Source organism: Podarcis gaigeae (genome assembly GCF_964106915.1).
Source record: "Podarcis gaigeae genome assembly, chromosome: 1".
Taxonomy (NCBI): Eukaryota; Metazoa; Chordata; class Lepidosauria; order Squamata; family Lacertidae; genus Podarcis; species Podarcis gaigeae.
In genome coordinates this window covers 93388130-93412182 of record NC_139678.1, presented here as the reverse complement: position 1 = coordinate 93412182, position 24053 = coordinate 93388130, and the positions used below count along the sequence as shown (strand labels likewise).

The 24053-nt window shown below is 39.7% G+C and overlaps 2 protein-coding genes and 1 long non-coding RNA gene across 14 annotated transcripts in view; 2 read left to right on the top strand and 1 right to left on the bottom strand.

The window, feature by feature from the left end:
- The window catches only part of ZNF148 (zinc finger protein 148), a 39036-nt gene extending 28704 nt beyond the window's left edge, over positions 1 to 10332 (top strand). For all 7 annotated transcript variants that reach the window (XM_083738075.1, XM_083738071.1, XM_083738073.1 and 4 more), the window contains 2 exons: positions 1942 to 2060; positions 3032 to 10332. In XM_083738075.1, coding sequence (XP_083594201.1) covers positions 1942 to 2060; positions 3032 to 4636 — 1724 coding nt within the window. In that variant the 3' untranslated portion in view covers positions 4637 to 10332. The remainder of the gene's footprint in view (positions 1 to 1941; positions 2061 to 3031) is intronic.
- Positions 1 to 18059, bottom strand: part of LOC310852214 — a 33876-nt gene extending 15817 nt beyond the window's left edge. The window contains exons 1-2 of one of the 2 annotated variants that reach the window (XR_014568040.1): positions 17955 to 18059; positions 2407 to 2468 (exon numbers count right to left, since the gene is read on the bottom strand). This is a non-coding gene — a long non-coding RNA (uncharacterized lncRNA). Of the gene's footprint in view, positions 1 to 2406; positions 2469 to 13790; positions 14743 to 17954 lie in introns of those variants that run through there. The other variant, XR_014568041.1, reaches the window with a different exon arrangement.
- The window catches only part of SLC12A8 (solute carrier family 12 member 8), a 68040-nt gene continuing 61513 nt past the window's right edge, over positions 17527 to 24053 (top strand). Inside the window, exons 1-2 of one of the 5 annotated variants that reach the window (XM_083739226.1) lie at positions 17527 to 18084; positions 18120 to 19680. The gene's annotated coding sequence lies outside the window, so the exon portion shown is untranslated. Of the gene's footprint in view, positions 18085 to 18119; positions 19681 to 20067; positions 20150 to 20179; positions 20260 to 20434; positions 20463 to 24053 lie in introns of those variants that run through there. The other 4 variants (XR_014564282.1, XM_083739227.1, XM_083739228.1 and 1 more) reach the window with 4 other exon arrangements.

Genomic DNA, 24053 nt, shown 5'->3' with positions numbered 1-24053 from the left:
TTATAACTGTGTGGGTGGTACTGCTTGCCAGTTAGGTTTGATAACATGAAATATATAATGTTGTGACTCCAAGTATATACAGTATAGGAGATAAGAAAGACAGGGCAAAGACTTGAAGTTTTGCTTCAGACTGAGTCAGAGGCTAGGGTGGACAAGATACAACATTATTTTTTTACTTTCCAACAGAAAATTGTATCCCCTAGGGAACTGAAATGCTTGGCTTTAAGTCAATTTAGTCATTAAGTCAATGAGACAAATTGGCTTCAGTACAAAGAATCTTAACATAACTGTGTAGTGGATTAAACTAATACAATGAGCTAAGATAATACAGCAGTTTTGTGTAAAAGGAAAAAAAATAGATAAAGGGAAAGGAAATTATAAAAAATGATATTGTTTTATTTATTAACATGGAAAACAAATATTAAGCGCTACTTGTCTTTGAAACAAAATTATGGAACCATCTATGATATTAAATAACAAATAGTCTGTCTTTATAAAAATTCATTGCTTTTATAAATAAATATTTTGTCAGAATGATTCAACTCTGAATTTTAATTAGCTATTTTTAGCTTTTCAGTCTTTTTTTAGTCTTTGTAAAAGCGAGGAGCCTTAATATTCTCTAGTTCATCGCTGCCTTGAATACGAAGCAATGCAATACAAAGTAATGAGATGTCTAAAGATAGACATGAGGTCTATCTTTTGGCATATACTGTATCTTTTTAGAGTTGCTTCACCTCTGTTGTGTCTTTTATTCTTTGACCATTCTTTATTTCTTTACACAGTACGAGCTTTTTACCTGGTTCCCCTGTGCATAAGATTCCTATTTGCTTTTCACCCAGGAGTAGAAAGCAGGTTCAGGGAGGTCCATGGTATACTGTGTATAAATCTGTCAGTGCACTAGCCAGATGATACTTTTATCCCTGGGGAGGGCTAAGGAACCAGCAGATACCTCATCCGGTAGAGCGTAAGACTCTTAATCTCAGGGTTGTGGGTTTGAGACCACGTTGGGCAAAAGATTCCTGCATCGCAGGGGCTTCGACCACATGACCCTTGTGGTCCCTTCCAACTCTACCATTCTATGATTCTGTTATACACCTTCGGCTGACTAAATAAAGGATCAGGATATTTATTGCTATAAGTCAGCAACTAGCTATTCCAGTTTTAGTTATTTTATCTTGTTACAAGGATGCTAAAAAATGTGATATTATATAATAGCACTTTATACGAACATGCTTGTGGCTGGTCTGAAAAAATTGAGACAAGGTAATCACAAGGACATATAAAATTAATTCTCTTCATAAACACAACCTTTTTGTCAATGTGAGGAGCTTTTACATGCAGTCTTTTTCACTTTACTAGTACATACAGGCAACTTATTTGGGCTAGTGTGTTACAGTGTTAGACTAGAACCTGGGTGACCAAGGATCAAATCCCCACTTGACCATAAAGCTCACTGGGTGACCTTGGGCTCCTCACTGCCTCTCAGATTAACCTACTTCGCAGGGCTGTTGATTAAATGAGGAGTGAGAGAACCATGTACATCAGTTCCTTGGGGAAACGGTGAGATAAAAATACAATAAATAATAATGAATAAAATACTGAAATGAAAATGGAAATTTATTGTTTTATTTGTTTTCCTCTAGCTCTGAATGGTGGGACATTCTTTTTTGATGGGCTAGTTTATTTTTTATTTGATTCTCTTCCACCTCTACTCAATATTTGTGTGATTCTTTTAACATGTTTGGAGTGATGAGCCATATGAAAAAAATATTGGTGTGTGGTCAGACCTATATTTTGTTTACATCCAGCTGATCAAAGCAATACTTTGTAAGTTTTTTGTTAAGTAAACCTAAATAATAGCATGGTGGGGAGAGGTATGAGACTATCTGTCTTCTCCTTTTTTTCTTAACCAGTACTTCCTCTTTTCATTTTTATTCTTAGGTGAGAAACCATTTCGATGTGATGAATGTGGCATGAGATTTATACAGAAATATCACATGGAAAGGCACAAGAGAACTCACAGTGGAGAGAAGCCTTATCAGTGTGAATACTGCTTGCAGGTAATTTGAGAAGGAGAAAGAAGGGTGTTTAAGGGAATCTGTTTTTACAATATCGTGACAATTGTGATTCCAAGTTTCAAAACTTTGAGGTAAGAGGGCACTTTGGCTTGTCTTCTAAATACCATATGTTTCACTGTGGATTTAATTAAAAGCATTTTTTAAAAAACTTGATTTTATAGATATATATGAAAGAAATTATGGCTCTCCAGTATGAAAAGAACATTTACCCATTGAGAAACTTAAGTTTTTAGTTATCTAAAATATGCAGAATTAATAAGGACAGATACTTTGAAACAAATTAATGCTAATTGGAGGGGTCATTTAGGTTTCTGTCCTTTTGCCTTACCTTTCCCACAGTTGCAGGTATGTGAAGTGGCAGGAGGGGCCCTTATGTACTGCAGTAGGCTCCTATAGATCAAGAACAAAGGGTTGGGTTTGTTTGAATATTAATATTGACTCTCACATCTTCTGACATGGTAACGTTTTCACTTTGTGACATGTGACCATTTTTTAATTCCCAAAATCACTTATGACAGGGTTGGGGAACCTCAGACTCTGGGTCCAAATATGTCCCCTTCAGGCCTCTCTAGTTCTCCCTCAGGACTCTTACTTCACCAACCATCTCCCCACATCAGCCATATTTGAGCTTTTGCCTGACTGAAATTTGCCCCTGAACTATGATATTGCCTCTTGCTTGCGTGGATGGTGGGGTGGGTAGGTGTGGAAACTTCCAGTTTTTGTGTGGCTGGAATGTGGCCTACTGTACAAAGCTAGGAATCACATCCATTGACCTGCCCCCTTGTTTGCCTCTGGCCTTGCCCATGCCACCCCAGAGCATTCTCCATGAGAGAAAGGACCCTCAGGCTGAAAAACATCCCCCACCCTGACTTAGAAGGACTTTATCATGTGAAAAAATGTGAATTGGCCAAAAGGCTGCATGGCTTTTCTCTAACCAAAAATGTCCTCTGCAGTTCTTCTCAAGGACTGACCGGGTGTTGAAACACAAACGTATGTGCCATGAAAACCGTGACAAGAAACCCAACAGAAGTGCCACCAAAATTGGCCTTTTGACTCCTGATGATGATCAAGGCTTCCCAATGCCTTTGAAGGACAGCTCTTTGCCAAAGAAGAAAAGGCAAAAAACGGAGAAATTGAAGTCTTCGGGGCTAGATAAAGAAAGTGGGGCAGATAAATCTGAGCATAAGAAAGATAAGAATGATTTTTTGCCTTTGTATGCTGGCAGCGCTAAGATCAAGGATGAGTATATGGTGGCTGAATATGCAGTGGAGTTACCACATTCTTCCGTCAGTGGAGGGCACCTACAGGAAGCAAATTCTGGAGAAATACACCCACCTAAACTGGTGCTCAAAAAAGTTAACAGTAAGAGGAGCCTAAAACAGCCACTAGAGCAAAGTCAGACCATTTCATCTTTAGCATCTTACGAAGACAGCAAGGTTTCTAAGTATCCCTTTGATCTTGTGGATAAACAAGGCCTGTTGGACTCTGAAGGCAATGCTGACATTGACCAAGTTGATACTTTGCAGGAAGGCCCCAGTAAACCTGTACACAGCAGCACAAACTATGATGATGCAATGCAGTTTTTAAAGAAGAGGCGGTATCTCCAAGCAGCTAATAGTAATAGCAGAGAATATGCCTTGAATGTAGGCACCATTGCCTCTCAGCCTTCAGTCACACAGGCTGCTGTGGCCAGTGTCATAGATGAAGGTAGCACAGCCTCAATACTGGATACATCGGGGCTGAATGTGGAGATTAAAGGCAACCATGACAAAAATGTCATTCCAGATGAGGTACTTCAGACTCTCTTAGACCATTATTCCCATAAAGCTAATGGCCAGCATGAAATAGCTTTTAATGTGGCTGATACGGAAGTGACCTCTAGTATATCAATCAATTCTTCTGAGGTGTCAGAAGTCACACAAACTGAGAATGTTGCAACAAGCTCTCAAGGTTCCTCATCCGATAAAGCCAGTATGTTACAGGAATATTCCAAGTTTCTTCAGCAAGCTTTGGATAGAACTAGCCAAAATGATGCCTATTTGAACAACCCAAGCCTTAATTTTGTGAGTGACAACCAGACTCTTGCAGGGCAACCAGCGTTCTCTTCTATAGACAAGCAGGTCTATGCATCTATACCGGTCAACAGTTTTCGATCAGGAATGAACTCTCCATTAAGAACAACTCCAGACAAGTCTCACTTTGGACTTATCGTTGGCGATTCCCAGCACTCTTTTCCCTTTTCAGGTGACGAGCCAAATCATTCTTCCTCATCCTCTACCCAGGACTTTCTGGATCAAGTTACTTCTCAGAAGAAGGCAGAAGCACAGCCTGTCCACCAAGCATATCAAATAAGTTCCTTTGAGCAACCGTTCAGGGCTCAGTACCATGGAACAAGAGCTGGAATATCATCTCAGTTTAACACTGCTAATGGGCAGGTGAACCTGCGGGGACCAGGGACAAGCGCCGAATTCCCAGAATTCCCTTTGGTGAATGTAAATGATGCTCGAGCTGGGATGAACTCTTCACCTGATGCCACAACAGGCCAGACATTTGGCTAAGAAAATCTGTAGAAATAACACGGGCACTTTAGCATGGGTCTGTCAAGAGCGAGCATCTTCTGTATAAGATGGAGTCAGTCCTATACAAATTTAAGGCCTTGGGTTACAACAGAAAAGTAAGCCGGTACAGAGTATTGGCAACTGCTTTTTGTGTGTGTGGTTAGTCACCATTCTTTTTGAATTGCCTTATATGTGGGTGTCCACTGAAAAGGCAGATGGTTATTTGCTTGCTGGAGATCAGGAGCTTGCTATGCTGAGATTTTATACAAGACAAAAGAAACCAAAAAACCCAGATAAGATGTCTCTCCTGTAATAATTCCTTAGTTTGGTAACATTGATTATTTTGGGGAGAATGATAATTATGAGATTATTCATTTTGGAATTTCCTGGTTAGTTAGTCAGGCCATTGCACTTCAGCAGGGAACATGAATATAGACTGTACAGATAATATGAACTTAAAAGTTTTAATGTCAGGAGATGATGGCTAGACAACTATAGTGCATTTTGGGGGGAAATCCATTTTATCAACTCTCTTAAAAAGTCATACACATAATATTCCTTCTTGGTTTCTTTGAATTTCCTTTTACAACACTTAGAGAAAGGTAATTATGTTTTCTAGATGCACTCCCCTATTTAAATGTTTGATTCAATTAAAAGTACTTTAAAAGGAAAATACTTACTATTAATGCATTTACTTCATTCCTGAAGTATTGCATATTTCTTTGTACCTTTGAAGGTAAACATGACTCTTTATGTTTTTATCTCCAAATGACAGGTATCAAGATGGTTAGGATTGAACTAAAATGCTTTGTAGATGACATTCCCATTTCCATAATGTTTATATGAATGGTGAACTCCAGGTTTTAAGAGTTTAAATTGTACTTCAGCCTACAAATCTGCAATAATTAACGTTAGAGCACTTAGATTCTTTTCCATTTTTCTTTCTTTCTCAAAAATAAAACTATTTTAGACCTTTAGGTTTGATGTGGCTGCATCATTATCACCTTACACAACAACAGAAGAGTTATCTTAATGAACAGTTTCATTGCAGTTTTACTAACACTAGCTGGTGACTGAGAACAGTGACCAAAAGATAAATGGTCAAACTTTTGCTGCATTTCACAAATAAATTAACTGCAAACTTTATCCCTATCCCCTGTGGTTGTTTTAATAGTAGACTGTCTTGAGTTACACTGTGTGGTGCAATGATTAGTTCTGTATACAGTTTTAACGTGCTGTGCTTCGACTTAACATAAATGTCAGGATAATAATCATTTTTAAAACTGAAGCTTTTATTTTCATTATATTGTACATTCACTAATGGGCTGCTTTAAGGTAATCTTGCGGGCAGTGTTTTACCTAAAGGCTGAGCGACAGGAACGCAGATACATCCCCCCCCCCCAAAAAAAAACACCATACTCAACATTTAGGCAGTGGAGATGGGTGCATGTATTATTTTACAGCTTCAGGCCTGCTCACCACTTCTCAAAGCTAGCCCTAACAATACCTCCTTCATTCAACAAATTTAAGGAAAGCAAAATTTCAATTCCCAGAGAAAAACTTTGTTTTAATTAAAATGGTACTCCTAATTTTTATTGCCACAGTTCTCCTTTGTTTCACCTGTGCAATTTCGGACCCATTTTAGAATCTACGTGAAAGTCATAGGCAGCTACTGCAGTAGCCAAGACGCATATGTTATGAAATGCCTTGTTTATTCCTATAGGTCACAAACAGGTTAATTTTACAGGACAGTGTTGTTATATCCCATTACTCCGCATAAGTTGTCCAAGGATTTATTTCATAGTAAGTAAATGCAACCATGGTACTGAGTCAAAATAAGCACACATGAAAACTTCTAAATAATGGAACTTTTTAGGTCTTTTTAGTTTGTCTCCTGCCCCACACCAGCACAGCTAGTACATAACATATTTTAATTTAATTAAGCATTTGTGGCCCAGTGTTTGAGTGCACCACTATTTGTACAATTAACATTCAGTTGTGGTTCAGAGAAGTAAACAGGACTGGCAAGTGAGAGTTGTACACATTTAGTATCTAGAGGGAATGGCTAAGAGTCTCTGTATGTATGTAGATATGGTCAGGGTGTAAAGGCTATGGGTTGTATCTTGTGTCCCACTCATGGGAGTTTCTTTGTTCCAGGAGAGCTTTCCATGAATGGAAGGGCGAGGAAGGCAATTTTTTGCAAACTCCCCTTTCTCTCGCAACCCTCGTGTCCTCCTCCCACACTGTTCCAAAGGGATCCCAACCCTCTGGAGGAGATTAGTGGGGGGCAGAGGGGACTCAGATGAAATAAGTGAAACGACCTTCCCTTTCTTCATTCATTGAAGCACCGACTTCATCAAAGAACCATCTGTGAGTGGAGGGGTGCAAGTTGAATATAATCCCTACAGTGAGAAGACAAGGGGGTGCTTCTCTGAAAGTGTCCATTATGAAAAAGTGAGCAGAGAGGAATGGAAGGAACTATGGCTAGGATCCAAATGTGCATGGCCAAGCAGTTCCATATTTACCCTTCTGTTGGCTGCTCTTTGCACTGTATTGAGGGAGTGCTGTTTTATAGCATTCCAGCATTTTTAGAGGGACTTACTGGGAACATGAGAGGCTGTAGCTGAGGAGAAGCATTTGCAAGCGATGGAATATAATGAGCCGAACCTCCACCTGTGGCTCTTGAGAGTGCCCATGGGAATCATGTAAAAACCTGTTCCTAAGTTGCTTTTTAGAAGAAGAAAAAATGACACAGATATATCTCAAGCCTCGTCAGTTATAATACAAACCTATTATATACATGCTAGGAGACAGTGTTAATAGAAATACTTTCTTAATAATGCTTTTTAAAGTGTATTTAGGAAATCTCTGCTATGGTTCTACAGTCCTGTTAAGCTCAATGTTATGTTTGGATTCAGTTAACTCTTTGAAACTAGACTTCAGTGAAAACGTGCTGCTTACTTTTCTCAGTTTTTAATGGCTCGTCTTTTGGGTGACTGCTGGGCCTGAGTGTCCCTTTTAACACTAATTTCCTGTTCCTTTTACTTTGAATATAAAGCAAGTTAATGAAGGAACTGACTTTTGGGCTTAAAGCTGAAGTAGCTCCTTATCCTTCTCTTTGTCTTAGTTATTCAGAGTAAACAATTGATCAAAGATGATCTATCCATTTATCAGAAGAGAAACCGCATCATGTACTGCAGTGTACTCTATTTCTGAAGAAAAGTTTAGAAGGATTTGTTTTTCATTTATATGCCTTTTCTGAAATTAGTTTAAGAGAATTATTACAGACTCCCAGCTATTGTAGGTGGACAAGGTTTTTGAGAGAAGGAGCAGTTCAGAGAAAGTACAGTGAAAGCTTGAACGTTTTATTATTATTAATGAGGATGCTAATCCCTACATAATATAATTTCTCCTTGTTTTTCTTCAGTGGTGTAAAGTCGTGTAGTCAAGGTCTTATGAAAGTATGACTATAACTTTAACCAAGCATATTGCAGAACCTATGTATAAATACTGCAAACTAAACCACAGTTGTCAAAATGAATGAAATACATTGTAATGTCATATGCCTGCTTTTTTTTGCTTATTTATTTTGTGATTTTTAACATGGGTTTTCAAGTCACTAGTGAATTACTGAATTTTTAGTATAGCTGTTTGATTTCATTTCCAAGTTTCTGGCTTGTTTCCTGAAAAATTTCCACTTGGATACATACAGCATATTCCATGTTTCTTTAGATTAATTTTTATGATGTGTGTATCATATTTCGTAAATATTTGAAACGGATCTAAAATGGATCCAGGATCAGCCTGTTTGAGTATTTCAGTATTAACTTGCTTTGTATTTGTAAAATTGCAACCTAAAATTTTGTTGGGTTGACATTGGACTCTTTCGCAAGTTGCAGGGGAGTAGCTATTAGAATATAGTTCAAAGCTTTAGAAGGCAGAAATGTGTTAGTGATCTGGGTATTTTGGTTGGTAAAAATTCAAATGTAAGATTTCCAGTTATTATTCATAATAAAACAAACTACTTTTATGTTTTCTTAAATTCTGCTCAACGGAAGCCTTGTAACTTTTGGAGATGCTTTCCTTTTATGTTAAGTGCATGTTTGTTAGGTAAATGTAGGACATTTAAGTACTCCTTTTGCAAAACAAAAAACATGTCCTGTGAAAGTATTGCAATGAATGAAAACCATTATGTTTTTTAAAAAATAACTTTCATTATTTCCAAACAACTTTGTTTCAGGGAAATTTTCTAGTTGCTTTTGCTATACTTGTATAAAATCATTGTTTCAATAATAATTTAAGAGAGAGATAGTCTGGTAGCGAACACAAACCGAAGCAAGCAAACCTTTCTCAAAGTAGTTTCTTGCTTTCTTTTTCCCAGTGAATGGAAAGGTAAAAGACAAAAAAGTGTAAATGTTTATTTTATTTTTTTATGCAATATTGTTCTGTAAATATGAGTTATCAAATAAGGATGTACCTATGATTGAATCTTTGATTCTGCACAGTTAGAGTTTATATATAAAATATAAATGTGTCTTGACAATCAAGGACTTACTGTCAGTCTTCCTTTATGATGTTTTATTAATGTTATGCATTCCATTTGTTAGACTTGAGTACAAATGTGGGAATTTGTATTGTCTGTAAAGTATGTAATGTTTTTACAGCTTGTTTTAAAAAAAGGAAAAAAGAACCTTGTATATAAACAGATCACAGTACTGCTTTATATCAGGAGGCATATGATGTACTGTATGTAAGCAATAATGCCTAACAGTGCTAACTTTGCAAGTAGCATAAGGAAAGTTCCAAAAACTGTTTGGGGAGTTAATAGCTTTGATTAAGTTAATGGATATTCTTAATTGTTTTTAATCAATAAATTCAACTGTTTTTTGGTTTGTAGTATATAACATTGTTTACATAGCACAATCTGAGTTTCAGGGAGAGCAGGCCTTAGATCTGCACCTGTGCACACGTTCATGATGAAACTAATGGCTCAGATGCGCTTCTGCAAGATGAGTTAGTGTCCTTATTTTTGAAGGAAGGATAAGGATTTGCTCTTCCAGTTTCCACACCAACTGAATAAGTTTGAAATTTAATTTTAAATCCTTAAATCCCAGTATGGTTTTGGTATAAATCAGGTTCACGTGATACAAAAAGTGGTTCTTGTTCATAATTCACATTGCAGTTGAACACTGAGTCATGGTTGATTTTGATATAATTTTGCCATAGGGATTTATCAGCTGCTGAGATGAGCTTTATCCGGAGTTCAAGCAAAACAAAACCAAGTCAAAAAGTTTGAACAATGCTTTCAGACTGTACAGAGCAACATAATTATTTGAAAACTATCATTGCTTTGGTGGGGAAAGATCGCCGATTTATAAATGTATATGACCTACATTTTATAGGAAGAAATGTTTTTAAATGCTAGTCATTTATATAATATGTGCTTTGAAGGATTTGCTAGTTCACTTCTGTCACTTTTAGTACACTGGTATCTTTTTATATGTAATGTATGCTTTTTATTATTGTAGCGAAGCATTTCAGTAGAAGGAATTTTGCAACAGTGTTCAAGGAGATTTTATTGTTGGAAACTAATTATACTGGATTCTGTCTCTGTAAGTTTTATCTTTATTTTAACAATGTCAGGAAAAGGACCTTGGTATTCAAATAAACCTGATGATCTGCTCTTTTTTTAAGGATACATTGTGTGATTTGCAAATGAGTCCACAAATTTTACGTTTGGTAGAAAATCCAGGACTTATACACAACTTTAAAAAAAAAACATTAGGGGCAGAGAAAGAATAGAAGAATGCTGCTGGAATTCATTTTCTGATACGGTATTCCCCCCTCCCCCCAGCATCCATACGCCTTCTTTGCCTTTCAGTTCATAAAATCCCCTATAATACCAGTAAAGGAGATTTCAGTGGTCATACAGTATTACTTTAAAAAATACAAGCGATTTGTCCATTTTACTGTGAGTGTTGGGTTTTTTTTTTTTAAAAAGCAATTAAATTCCCAGTTTCATTAATTTAAAAACGTGTATAAGTAATATAGATGCTTTTGTATGAAACTTGAAAGTATGAATTTGTGTAATTATTTTGTATTTGAAATAAATTAGGTAATGCAGGATTCCTGAGGAATCAGGAATATTGTGATGATAATGTGTTTGTGTGGTAGTTGTGTATGGACATAACATCAGAACATTTAATGGATTTTGTGAGATACATTGAGAAATTGCTGTGTGGATACTTGCACTCTAGTCTAGGGAAGATGCACATACCTTTCTGTACTCACAGCCAATACCTCTATGTATTTTGGACCAGAAAGTGCCATCTTCAGTCCTGGATCTCACAGTTCATGTAATATGGCCAGTAGTTTGGTTCACAAATTTTGTGAACTGAAAGTCATAGGAATGGATGGAATGGTTCCTTCTATTGTTCAGGGGCTTATGTCCTTTGGGACTCAAAAGGATTTCACAGACCATTATTGTTTTGCTCCCCTTTTCTATAGATCTGAATGTTCTGGGCTTACGGGGTCTGTGCGTTTGAGCCAGATTTGTAATTCCAAGCAGTGCCATGCTTCAGCTACAGTGGCACAAGCACTGAGTTGTGTAGGTGGAGCTCAACAAGATCCACTGCCTTCTCGCAGAATCAAAGTTAAGATCTTAGTATTGGAAAGAGTTTCAAATAGCAGGTGTGGGAGATGCAGAAAAACACAAAAAGCCAATATAATTTTCATGCAACAATGCCCATTACTGCACAGGGGTGTTATTTCATGTACCCAAAGACCTTTGCAATACTGGAAAGGGAGTTCTGCCCAAATAATAATGGGATTTATCTGTTTAAGAAACAGAGTGCAATTTGCTACTTTTTGACCTTTTTCTTTATGGTTAATTTATTTGGAGTTTATAGTAACTATTGAAAAATGTACATGAAGACAGGTTTGTTTTTTTAAAAAAACTTATTAAATGTATAAGCAATGGCTGAAATCTCAGTGTGCTCTGGCTGCTGGAAAATAAAAATACAGAACTCTGCATTATGAATTAAGGCTCACAAGAGATTTTTCATGATAATTTAGTTACAACATTTGAAGAATGCATACGTTTCTTACGTAGCAGAAGATTCGGCTTCATTCTTGATATAAGCCAATGATTAGTCTCTGGGTATTCAAAGGGCATCTCTAGCTTTGAACTGTTTATGCACATTACAATTTATATAAGGTATATTCATTTTGCATTAAAATGTCTATGGCTAACACCTCAGTTTCGTTACTTAAAAGGCCAATTCTACATTGGATAAGGAGGAAGAACTGAAGGCGAACAAACTACCAAATTTTCATCTCTAATGGGCTTGCATTGGCAGAATGGATTGGGATGGTGCTTATGTATCACACTACCAATATACATTTTTACTTCTTTACTAAATCTGTCATTTCAGCAAGCTATACATGTAGAAATGAGTGAAAATGAAAAAACCATTTTTGCAGGGCTGTACCTGCTTGCTTGTGAAAGCAAAGGTTTCAGCAAGCGATCTCTTGGGTGTCTGTATAAAGGGGCAGGCTAACAGATAATGAGTGATGTCTTCTACATGTGGTTGACTATCAATTCAAAGTCTTTCTGCATACGAGACCTTGTTGCAGCCATCCAAGACTGCAGTGGGCATCACTTGGAAACAGCTCAATAATGGCATTTCTTAAGGAAGCTGGTGAAAGTTTGATCAGACAACTAGCTCTAAAATGCTCTGTTCTCAAGAGTGGATACCCAAGGAGGAAATGTGGTGTTTCTAATTAGTTGCAGGTCCCTTCTGGATTCTATCCAAAAGAGCCAATCCATTGGTTGACACTTATTCAAAGTCAAAGCAGAGCTCAGTTCTGGAAAATAATGTTAGTGTAAAACATTGGCAAGCTGCGTTCTAGTTGGTTATCATCTGGTTCCATATAGCACAGATCAGGAAAACACTCAATAGGCAAGGTAGCATACTTTTAACTGAGCGAGCACGGTCCACTCTTGCCTTAATTGTTGGCTACCCAGATTATGTACAATGAAGAACTGCTGATATTTCTGATGGACAGACAGTATGGCTTCTGGAAGAAAAGTATTTTGCACAGTTTCCAAAACTTTATTGGAGTTCAAATCAGAGCTCCAGATTTCAATGTCATAGAGCATCTGGGTAAACACTTTGAACCTACCCTAAAGATATTTGGTAGCAATAACCTGCCTTCCCTTATTGTAATAGAATTTAATCAATGTTCCTATGGTTTCCTGTGCCTTTAATTTCACTGCCTCCATATGATATTTCCAAGAGGGTTTCATTTACACCTAGATATCTAAATAAGTTTGTTTTCTAGCCTGCTGATCCAAGCACCATCTATACCCGGAGGGTACGCTGGAGTACTTTGACACAGAACCTGTGGGCCGCACACTGCCTTGTCATGCCCTTGGGGGGGCTGGGAGTGAAGCCAAATTTTCATTCCTCACTCCACTCATGCTGCTTTCCAAAAGCCACGCCAGAGGAGGTCCGAGGCTCTGGCAGGGTCCTAGAGTCCTCCCATTTCCTTCTGAAAGCTGGGAAAGTGCTAACTCAGCTTTGGTAAGGCGGTAGGAAGCCTCTAGGACTCTGTCAGAGATCTCACACCTTCCCAAAGCCCAGCACCTCACTTAGCCAGCTTTGGCAAGGCAGCACAAATGTTGCTGAGGGCTGCCAGAAAAAGGCCCCAAGGGCCACATGCCACCCTTGGGCCACATGTTAGGCCACCCTGATCTTAACTAGGACTGTCTCTGCTAGGAATCACAATCCTGGTCTAACTTCAAGGCTCCTTGTGGTTCCTGCTGCTTTTAAAATTGGTGTCCTCTTCAAGATTTGCAGGTCCTATATTACTGGTATATAACCTAATGCAGGGGAATTTTAATTTATGGTACAATGCCCAAAGTACAAATGCATATTCTCAGAAATCTGCTCTTATTTTAAATATGTGTAAAATGGATTTTGTGCCCCTTGTAGCTTGAGAATTAATTTGGTATGTGGGACACTCAATTCACAATGCATACTATGCCCAATGTTTCCTATAAATGCCATTAGTTTCAGTCATATCTAGTATAGCTGTTTGTCAGTTTCCCCTCCCTGCCCATGTTTATTTCACTGCTGTAATGAACAGGTACCTGTAAATCCTGGTTCTATGCCATCTTAATTACAGTCCAGGCTTGTGTGTTGAAGGCAGGTCCAAACTTGACATCACTGTGAACTAGAATGCTTGATATAACCATTTCTACTACTGTACTTCCAAGAGCTTCAGCTCCTTATGAGGTAGGGCGGGCAGGTCTGATTGCCAAATGAATTTTGATGGTATTCCCATTCTTGCTGACATTATAGGGCATATTTAGCCCCAAGAGCTGCAAATGAAGCAAATAGGTCCTGGATTGTTGTCATACCTCATTGATGATGCAGACCTTTTATTACCTTACCTATTTTAGGAAGACAGTGGACTGATGATGTCTATGGGATTGCAAGGAAGAATATTAGTATTCCATTGTGATTGTCACTTGTAAAAGGCAACTTAATATTAAAACCATTTTTCCCAGATTTTTCTGAAGCAGTGAATTGTTTGAAAAGTTTTCTGTTTCCTTACAAAGCATTATATGTATACCTATCTTGGATTCCTCCTTCTTTGGATCATCTTTGTCAGAATATGCAGAAAGCAAAGTATCACTGCCTATTTCAGTCTCTATGGGGGTATGTATGTGTGTGTACATATATATGGTGCTTTTCTTTAGCAAAAAAGAAATTAGGTGCGCGTACTCATAACTTGATAAAAGTGCTGCGGGTGCCAGTACAAAATGGCTGCAATAGACTGCAAAAAAGTCATGGTACTCGATATAAATGAGCGCCACCACACACACAAAAGCGCTGCATACACACATTATAAAGTGACTAATTGTCGTAAAGTAATGGCATATGAAACAACCATGCTTTTTCTCTCTTCCTTGTATAAAAGACAATGAGGAAATCATGATTAAGCTCCCATTGGATGCCATAAACATCTGCCTCATATCACCAGGAACTGGTTAAAAACACAACTGACTAATTGCAAAGAAGTGCCTACAAGCTTTTCGTTCTTGTAAAACAATAAAAAACACGGTCCCAAGTTTATGTGAAAAGTGACACTTTAGGCAAAATTATTCACTCATACACTACAATCAAGAAAACCCGAACCTCATTTTTATACAGGTTCACAAATGCTAAAATACATCTTCTTAAAGAAAAGACAGCCCAAACATATAACACTATTTCACTATGTAATACTTTTGCCTAAAGTGGATCACTAAAGCAACTCAAACACCATTCAGGTACAGTATATGGTAAAAAATTAATAAGTGGGTCTTCAACTGAAAGTGTGCGTTAAAAATAAGTCCTCAGTTGGGGGGGGGGTTACTGTTTTACAAAGCTTACAGTTCATCTTGGAAAACACTTTTGCTAGCCTGCCCTTTTATTTTAAATATATACATTGTGAGAAATTAGCAATTTTCAGAATAAAGCTTCACCAGTAGCTTTTCCCCTCTAGGGTGAAAAAAATTAACACATTTATGCTAACAATATTTTGCTCCAGTCCCTGACACATGGCTGTCATGTGAAAACAATGGTACCTTTTGCCATCCCAGACTGAATCTCTCCAGTACGCTATTACTTAGCCAATGCTATAGACCAAGTATCTTCAACCTTTCTAGACCCAGAAACCACATTTAACCCAAGCATGCACTTAGGGATCCATTTCTTAAGCTATCCCCACATACTTGCATGGTGGTAGTGCTCCTGTTGCAACCCACCGTGGATCAGGCTGCAATCCACTATTGAGTCCCAACCCCCAGGCTGAAGACGAGTGCTCTAGACAATTAGAATTGCATTGATGTGGATAAGGTCATGCAGATCTACTCTTGCCTGTGCGCCATATTCACATATTCTGCTAACTGGATTATTATTTTCTCTGCCACCATAAATACACAAAAGTTAAAAGCCTAAAATATTTATTCCTCCACCCCCTGGTGCTGGGAAGTCATCAAGTTCTAAAACAACCACTGCCACCACAATCACTATCAAAACCACACATTCCCACTCTGGGATTCATTTGGCTGACAAGTGGATTATACATTGCCCAAATGGATAAATAAAACACAGGCTAAATTAATCCGTTTGTGTTTGAATATTTACCCTCTTCTCTTCTTCAAGCATAACAACAATCTCATTGGCAGTGCAAAAAGCAAATTCCCCACTAAATCTTTTACCACTGACAGTTCATCTACTCAGATGTGAAGTGTGTGATTAGAATGTTACATACCACAGCCAAAGCTTGTGTTCACCCCACGCCATTCCCTCGATGAGCTGTGATTCCCTGTGTCCTGGGATGAAATGTTTCCTACAGCTAACAAAAGACAACTAGGAACATTACCAGTAAGATCACATGAAATTTCTACTCAAAACTAGCCTTTCAGTTAAGTGATTCCCTGCCAGGGCCTTCTGTTTTGCTTCATTGGCATCTTGCATGACACATCTGCAGAGGATCCTTTTTTCTTTTCTTTTCTTTTGCTTCTACACTGACAGGGTGAGCTCCCGTTGCTCAGTCCCTGCTCCTGCCAACCTAGCAGTTCGAAAGCACGTCAAAGTGCAAGTAGATAAATAGGTACCGCTCCGGTGGGAAGGTAAATGGCGTTTCCGTGTGCTGCTCTGGTTCGCCAGAAGCGGCTTAGGCATGCTGGCCACATGACCCAGAAGCTGTACGCCGGCTCCCTCGGCCAATAAAGCGAGATGAGCGCCGCAACCCCAGAGTCGTCCACGACTGGACCTAACAGTCAGGGGTCCCTTTACCTTTACACTAGTTCCTAGCCCACTCTGACATGGCCCTTGGCCTACTCTGCTGATTTAAGGGCCATGATAAAAGTCTTCATCAAAGGGTACATTCTGCTCAAGCAGCTGGGCGGATCCACACTGGCTGTGGGCTGGCAGTAAGTCGTCCTCTCCATCACATCCATTGCATATAGTGGACATAAAGTCAGTCTGAACCAGATAAATTCCCTTCTGACTTGCCTCCATAAATCACAGGCTTCTGGATTGCTCCGACTGGAAGGGTCTGCCTCCAGGGTGCATCAGGTGCAGGGCCTTCACGATGTGCACAGGAGCTACCTGCTTTTTGCCCAGGTTACTAGGCTGTGTTCCTTCAAGCCCATTCACTTTTGGTGCAGGCTGTACTTTCTCATGCTTGGCTTGGCTTCCTGCTATTTCCTGCTCCTTTTCCTTGCTGTCACTGCCTGTTCATCTGCCCTCTCAAAGCGTGTGACCAGTGACAAGAGCAAAGAAAAGGCCCAGCAGCCTTTACCAGTGGTGGGAATTTGGCTAAGAGGGGCTAGTAAATGAGCAGTAGTGACAGAGGCAATGTTCTACATCTGGCACACAACAAATTCATATAAATGTTGCGTGTTATTAAAGGTTAATCAGAAACATGGAAGTTTTCATAGAATAATAAAAAATTATTAAATTAAGAATATCTACTCATGAGGCATCTCAAAGTGGTAGAAACATACATAAAACTAAAAACAGCCAAAACATCTGCATATATAAATACAATTAAAAACCAATACACACATACACAACTTAAACTCTCCAATTCAATTCAAAAAGAGGCTTTGTGATAATATAAGGTATATTGTAAGAATGGAACTGAGACGGAAGGTTAATTTCAAATCTGCAATATTACATAGAAAATGTGCAAAGATATGAAAAATGGATGATTGAGGGAGGTGCTGGTGGAAGTTCAAAAAAATTGTAAATTTGCAAACACGGTTGTCAAAATTATTTGTAAAAGAAAACTTAATAAAAATTTATTTAAAAAACACACTCTCAAATTCAAATCCATTACAGATACCACTAGGATTAAAGTCCGCTTTGAAGGCTCCTTGAAAAAAGCCTTAAAGCAGGATTCCTCAAACTTGGCACTCCAGATGTTTTGACACTACAATTCCCATCATGCCTGACCACTGGTCCTGCTAGCTAGGGATCATGGGAGTTTTAGGCCATAATATGTGGAGAGCCTTTGAGGAAGCCTGCCTTAAAGGAACATTTAAGTGTCTGAGTGGGCTACATTTTCACTTTGAGCTATAGCTCATCTTTTAATGACACACTAAAATTGTTCTTTCCCTGCTGAAGATCATAGTTCAGATTTTTCCCTCCATTTTGACAATTTATGTTGAATTTTTACAGCATAGGAATAAAATGGACGGTCTTTGCATGCCTTACATTTTCACCAGCCAAAGACTACGATCCTGTGGAACAGTTACCTTATTGTGAAAGTTCCCACTGATTTGGCAAGTCCGCTTGGCTGTTGCTGTGGCAACTTGAGGCCTAAAAATATTGCATGTTGTTATATAGTTCAGCTGCGGCATTTCCTAGCCACAAATTACACTTGCTGTCTACTTGTTAGGTTCCCCAGAATTATTATTCAGTGAAGTGCTGTTTTGCAGAATGATGGTAACCCATTAGTAAACCACCACACATCCAAGCTACACTGCCCAAATTGGGTTTTACAACCTAGACTCATGAATCTTTCTAGAAAGAAAAAATGAACAAATGTAAAAATACTTTTTCTATACAGTCAAAGCACTTCATGTGCATTATGAGCAAAAAGCACTGTCTATGGCAAAACTTCACTTGGAGACCTCCTGCAACTTGGGTCTCTTTGGCTCCAAGCATATACAGTACCCGCTTGCCTGAACTCAATGGGACTTCAGATGTATAGAGCTCAGGAAGTTACCAGATGAGAATGCACCATAGAATGACCTATAAAATGTTCTCTCTTCCACGGCTCCTTGCATTATAATATGGAAAATGCTCTCCTGATTCTACCATCAGCAATACAAAATATTTGTTAGACCTTGGACAAAAATATGGTTCTGTTAGGAAGCAGCTAACCCTATTGGGAGGCATTCATCTTATATTTCTGGTATTTGTGCACCAAAAGACATGCAATGTATTATAAAAGGAAGCATTTTTTTAAAGTACTGCTTGCCAGAATCCTGTTGATTTTGTGTACTTTCTTTGGTTTAGCCTTGATAAACCAGTTCATCTGGCTCTGTTGTCATGCACTCTTGCTCATTCAACATATGACACTTGCGTCGCTTGATTTCCCTTCCTACTTAAAAAAAAATTAAGCTATGCTAAGACAGAAGAAAACTACTAAATATAAACGACTGTGACAGGCCTCTTATGAAGAGGAAGCTTCAGGGGTCAGAGCTAATTTTAGTAGTTTTTCCTCTCTTTTCCACAGAAGAATTGTAAATGCTAAGAGGATGTATGTGGTTTAAAAACCAGCTGGGTAATTAATTGTGCTCCAATATTATTTTTCTATAAATGTGGAAAAAACATAGGAACACAAAGTGTCTTGTGTATTTAGTACAGTATTATATTTGTGTATGTATGATTTGAGAGGTCTAAAAATCCCACCGAAAGCCTGTTTCTGGAGTAAGGTTTTTTGTCCCCTTTTAATAGTAGTAGTACTGTAGTAGAATTGGTAACAACAACAACAATTTTATTATTTATACCACACACCCCTGGCTGGGTTGCTTTCTGTCCTCACGGACCTATATATAAAGGATTATCGAAATATCTAAAACCTCATTCCAAAGTTAGAGGGCAGCCTTTTCACCCACAAATAAAATTGACGCAACCAGCAAGATGTGCACACATCCAGCCGCACCAGAAATCCTATAATGTCACCGGTGAGAGGGTGTGCTATCGCCCTTGTATTCTCAAGAACAAACGACTCAATTAAAACCCTTTTTGTAAAGCCCGAAAGGTGGGAGGGCCAAAAGAAAAGCAAACATCCTGACGTGGGAATATCCCTTCCTGTCCTGCACCCAGCCACCCCCAGTCCGGCCCACGTGGCACCTGGGTGGCTGTCCGTCCCAGCTGTCCAGTAAGACTGGATCGCAAAGGTTCTGACTGGAAGGCGGCGGGGGCGGAGGGGGGAGCTGCATCCTTCGCTCTTGGAGGCCGAGAAGAAACAAGGTAAGTATCCAGCGGATCCCCCAGGCTGGATAAATTCAAGCAACGCTTTGCTGCAAGGTGTCTGTGTATGTGTGAGAGAGCGCGCGCGCAAGAGCGCACCCTCAGGAGGCAGTGGGGAGATCCTCAGGGAGCTCGCTAATGTCTACACTGACTGGCAGCTGCTCTCCCGGGTTTCTGACAGGGGACATTCCTAGAGATGCCTGGGACTTTTGTGCTCCCGAAGCTGCGCGAATTCAGGCTGAATTCCAGCAGTCCAAAGGATCCGGGGCTTGCAAACTGAGGAGGCTAGTCAGGAGTCGCCCTGAAAGAGCCCGGCAGCCGCTATAATACTGTTTTTCACCGACGGCGGGGCGGCGCTCGCAAGGGGCACGAAGCAGCAGGTTTTCTCCGGTTCACGAGCAGGCTGCAAGCGGCCCCGCCCGGATGCCGTGAGAAAGCAAGCAGGCAGCTGAGGCGGCGGTCGCAACAGGTGCCTCCCGGATCCGGGAAACTCCTACGGCGGGGCGCCGTGAACGTGGAAGTGTGGGCAGGCCCGGGCGCGAGGCAGGCCTCGTCAGCTCGGGAGGGAAACCCGCCCAAGTGAGCCCCGCCCGCACGCGCCCCAAGGGCTGCTCTCGGGAGTCAAAAGGCGCGTGGAAGAGACCCCGGCGTTTCCCGCCCTTCCCCATCGCGGCGCCTGTCGCGCTCAAACACCCGCAGCAGTTAGGGGAGCCTTCTTCCTCGCTCAAAACAAAAGTCTCGTTATGCCCTTTCCTATTTATTGGAATAATGCTATGTTTAAAGTATGTATTTAAAAGTTGTATTGGAAAAAGAGGATTTCATTAATTGGGGGGGGGCGTTATAAGAAAATATCACACGCGTCAAGGTGATGGCATGTGAAACGAGGTGCGGCTGGCGCCCCTCACCTCTTAGGCAGGGCTCCAGAGCTTTGGAACGTTACCAGATCAGGACACCATTTCAACGTGCAGCGCTTTGCTTAGCATAAAGATTCAGGAATATTTTTTTCGGGTGCGGGGTGTGGATACTGGATTTCGGCCATTACTGACGAAGGAGCCCCGCGGGAAAAGCGGGGAAATGAAAAATGCGTGGAACAAGGCAGCAAAGGCAGAGGCCGTGTGCGCTTTACGCTTTAGTCCAGCTCCAATATGTTCCCACTGCTGGTGTGCTCATGGTATCCTGTAGAAATGCTGCTCTTTGATGCACTTTCCCTCAGACAAGCTCCCTTCCTTTTTTTTTTAAACGTAGGCCAAATTCGCATAGTAGTTGAGATGAGGTGCTCACATTTGGGACAGACCTTGCACATGCGCAGATGACAGCTTTATGGGCTAGGAGATCGTGGTCGAGGTTGCCGGGTTGCACCAGGAAACCAAACAAGTACAGTGTTACCTCGGCTTAAGAACTTAATTCGTTCTGGAGGTCTGTTCTTAACCTGAAGCACCACTTTAGCTAATGGGGCTTCCTGCTGTGTCGCTGCTGCACGATTTCTGTTCTCATCCTGAAGCAAAGTTCTTAACCTGAGGTAATATTTCTGAGTTAGCAGAGTCTGTAACCTGAAGCGTCTGTAACCAGAAGCGTATGTAACCCGAGGTACCACTGTACTGTAATCTGCATTGGGTGAAGACACATCCCTGTCCCCTCTCTGGTGTGAACAGCCAGAGTTACAGGGGGCTAGCCAGGTTTTTTGCTCTGGGTGAAGCCCCCAGAGTAGCACCATTGAGGCTCCCAGCCTGTGTGCAAATGTGCATAGAGGGGTGCCAAACTGGGTCTTTGACCCGGATGAAATAAAGCCTGGTTTCGCCGCCCCTGTGTACAGCAACATACAAATACAGTTCTCTGTAACCCTCTGCTTTCCCCACCCCAAAAATAAAGCCAGTTCCGAAGGTTTGGAAAACTTTAGAGATGATGTGGGATGTGGTTCAAAGGGCTACAGATGAAGATGATGAGAGACTCATTGGAGATCATGGACTTTTCCTTTGTGTGAGCAGGTGCTCTGGATCAATGGATCAAGTCCTATTCATTGATTGGTGATATTATTCAAGAGAGATACCCAGACTTTATTTATAAAATATTCAAGACTTACAATGCAGCAGCTCAGTTTACAACATTCTCTTGTAGTGCTTAGTATTAATGAAAAGCCACTATAAGATAATACTACAGGAGACTTTCCTTAATGGTGTAATCTCTACTCCTATTACCATGGCTTTACTTGAAAATGGAGGCTGCCTGGGAAGTTACCTCAGTAAAACGAATGTTTGTGTACTTAAAGGTTCTACATTAGGTTTTATTTGCTGTAATGCATTTTCACTTTTTAAAAAATTATTGAGTACTAAAAATAAGGTGTTTTAAAGATATGAGGTGAGATGTTGGTTAAGGCTTTTATTTAAATGAAGTCATGTGAGATCTTGGATCACTTTACATAGCACAGCCCATAGGAACCTCTCTAATAGGAAAGGGAGCCCCATCGGAAGTCAGTGAGACCACATGTACATACGGCGAGAAATATATTAACCTTTTGTTTTTATAAACTAGCCATCTGTTGAAAGCAGTGATTTCAGCTTAGAGAGCTTCCTTAGTTTTGTGTTTATTGACAAAATATCCTAAGGTGCAAAAGCAGAAATTTTGGTGTTGCTAAATGAACAGAAAAGGCTCAACTAGTCTTGGAGAGATGTGATTTAGACTCAGTCTATATTTGCATGCTTAAAGCCACAGAATCTGCTATGGATATAATTTGGGCACAATCATTTTAGCTGTATGGAATTAACAGCTCAACTGTTATACATGTATACTATACATGTATACTATACATGTATACTCAGAAATACGGTAAGTCCCATTGAGTTCAGTTATGCTCTGGTTAGTGGATGCTCTGGTTAGTGGTAGAAGAGAAGAATGAGTGAGTGCAGCATTTTGTTTTTTGTTTTTAATAAAATATTTATTAAGGGTTTTTAAATACAATACAAATAAATAAGACACAGTGATACATTTTCATAACACATTTTCTTATCATCTTTGGACTTCCTCACAACTCCCACTCCTGCGTTTTTAATTTAAAGATTAATCCAGCAGTTTAGCAATGTTGTTTCACACATTTTATCTCAACTTGTTTGAAATCTTAAAAAAATTTAAATTTAGCCTAATCATTATCAAATTTAAACTTCTCCTCATAGATCACATCATCTGTTTTAATGGTGCCAAGTTGTTTATGATCTAGCTTCCAGTTTAACATTCTTACAGTTTATAATATTTTTGCAAATAAATCTTGAATTTCTTCCAATCCTCTTCTACCGTCTCCTCTCCCTGGTCTCGGATTCTGCCAGTCATCTCAGCCAGTTCCATGTAGCCTATCAGTTGCATCTGAGTGCAGCATTTTGAAACAACAATCCATGTTTTAGGACAGGGGTCAGCAGACGTTTTCAGCAGGGGGCCAGTCCACTGTCTCTCAGACCTTGTGGAGGGCCGGACTATATTTTGGAAGAAAGAAAGAAAAAGAACAAATTCCTTTCCCTCACAAATAACCCAGAGATGCATTTTAAATAAAAGCACACATTCTACTCATGTAAAAACACCAGGCAGGTCCCACAAATAACACAGACATGCATTTTAAATAAAACACGTAAAAACATGCTGATTCCCGGACAGGAGCTGGGACCGAGCAACGGGAGCTCACCCTGTCGTGGGGATTCGAACTGCCGACCTTCTGATTGGCAAGCCCAAGAGGCTCAGTGGTTTAGACTACAGCACCACCCGCGTCCCTAGAGCCTTTGGAAACCTGGGTTCAATTCCACAGTCAGCCATGAAGCAAACTTTGCTTGGGCAAGTCACAGTCTGTCAGCCTAACCTATCTGACAGGCGAGGATAAAATGGGGAGGGGGAGAGCCGTGTATTCAACCTTGAGCTTCTTGGAGGAGAAGGTGGGATATAAATATGACAACAATGATAACAGCTGAGCTGTAGTTTAATGTGATATCCAAATGCTACACCTTACTGTTTGGTTAAATCTAGTTGAATATGGAAAATGGGTTTTTGATCTCTTCATTAAGGGGTCTTGTGGTTTGTTTGGTGTCATTTTCCACATTCTTCAGGGAGATACAGTCTTCTGTGTCTTTAAATTTTGAACCTGCCCCTCAAACTAAATGTTTTTGTCTTTTCTTTACTATGTTGATACCCTCTTCTTTAATACCAACTGGTTCCTTATAAACCACATTTTTAATCATTTTTTATACTTAGGCACTAAAACTAGCATGAGCAGCAATACAGGTTTTCTTTTCGTTTTACTTCCTTTAAGCACTGGGTGCCGAACGAAATGTGGACATAATGCCGAAGCTCTCACAAAATAAAATTTCTGTTTCAAATCTTCTTGAAATTGTTGGGGG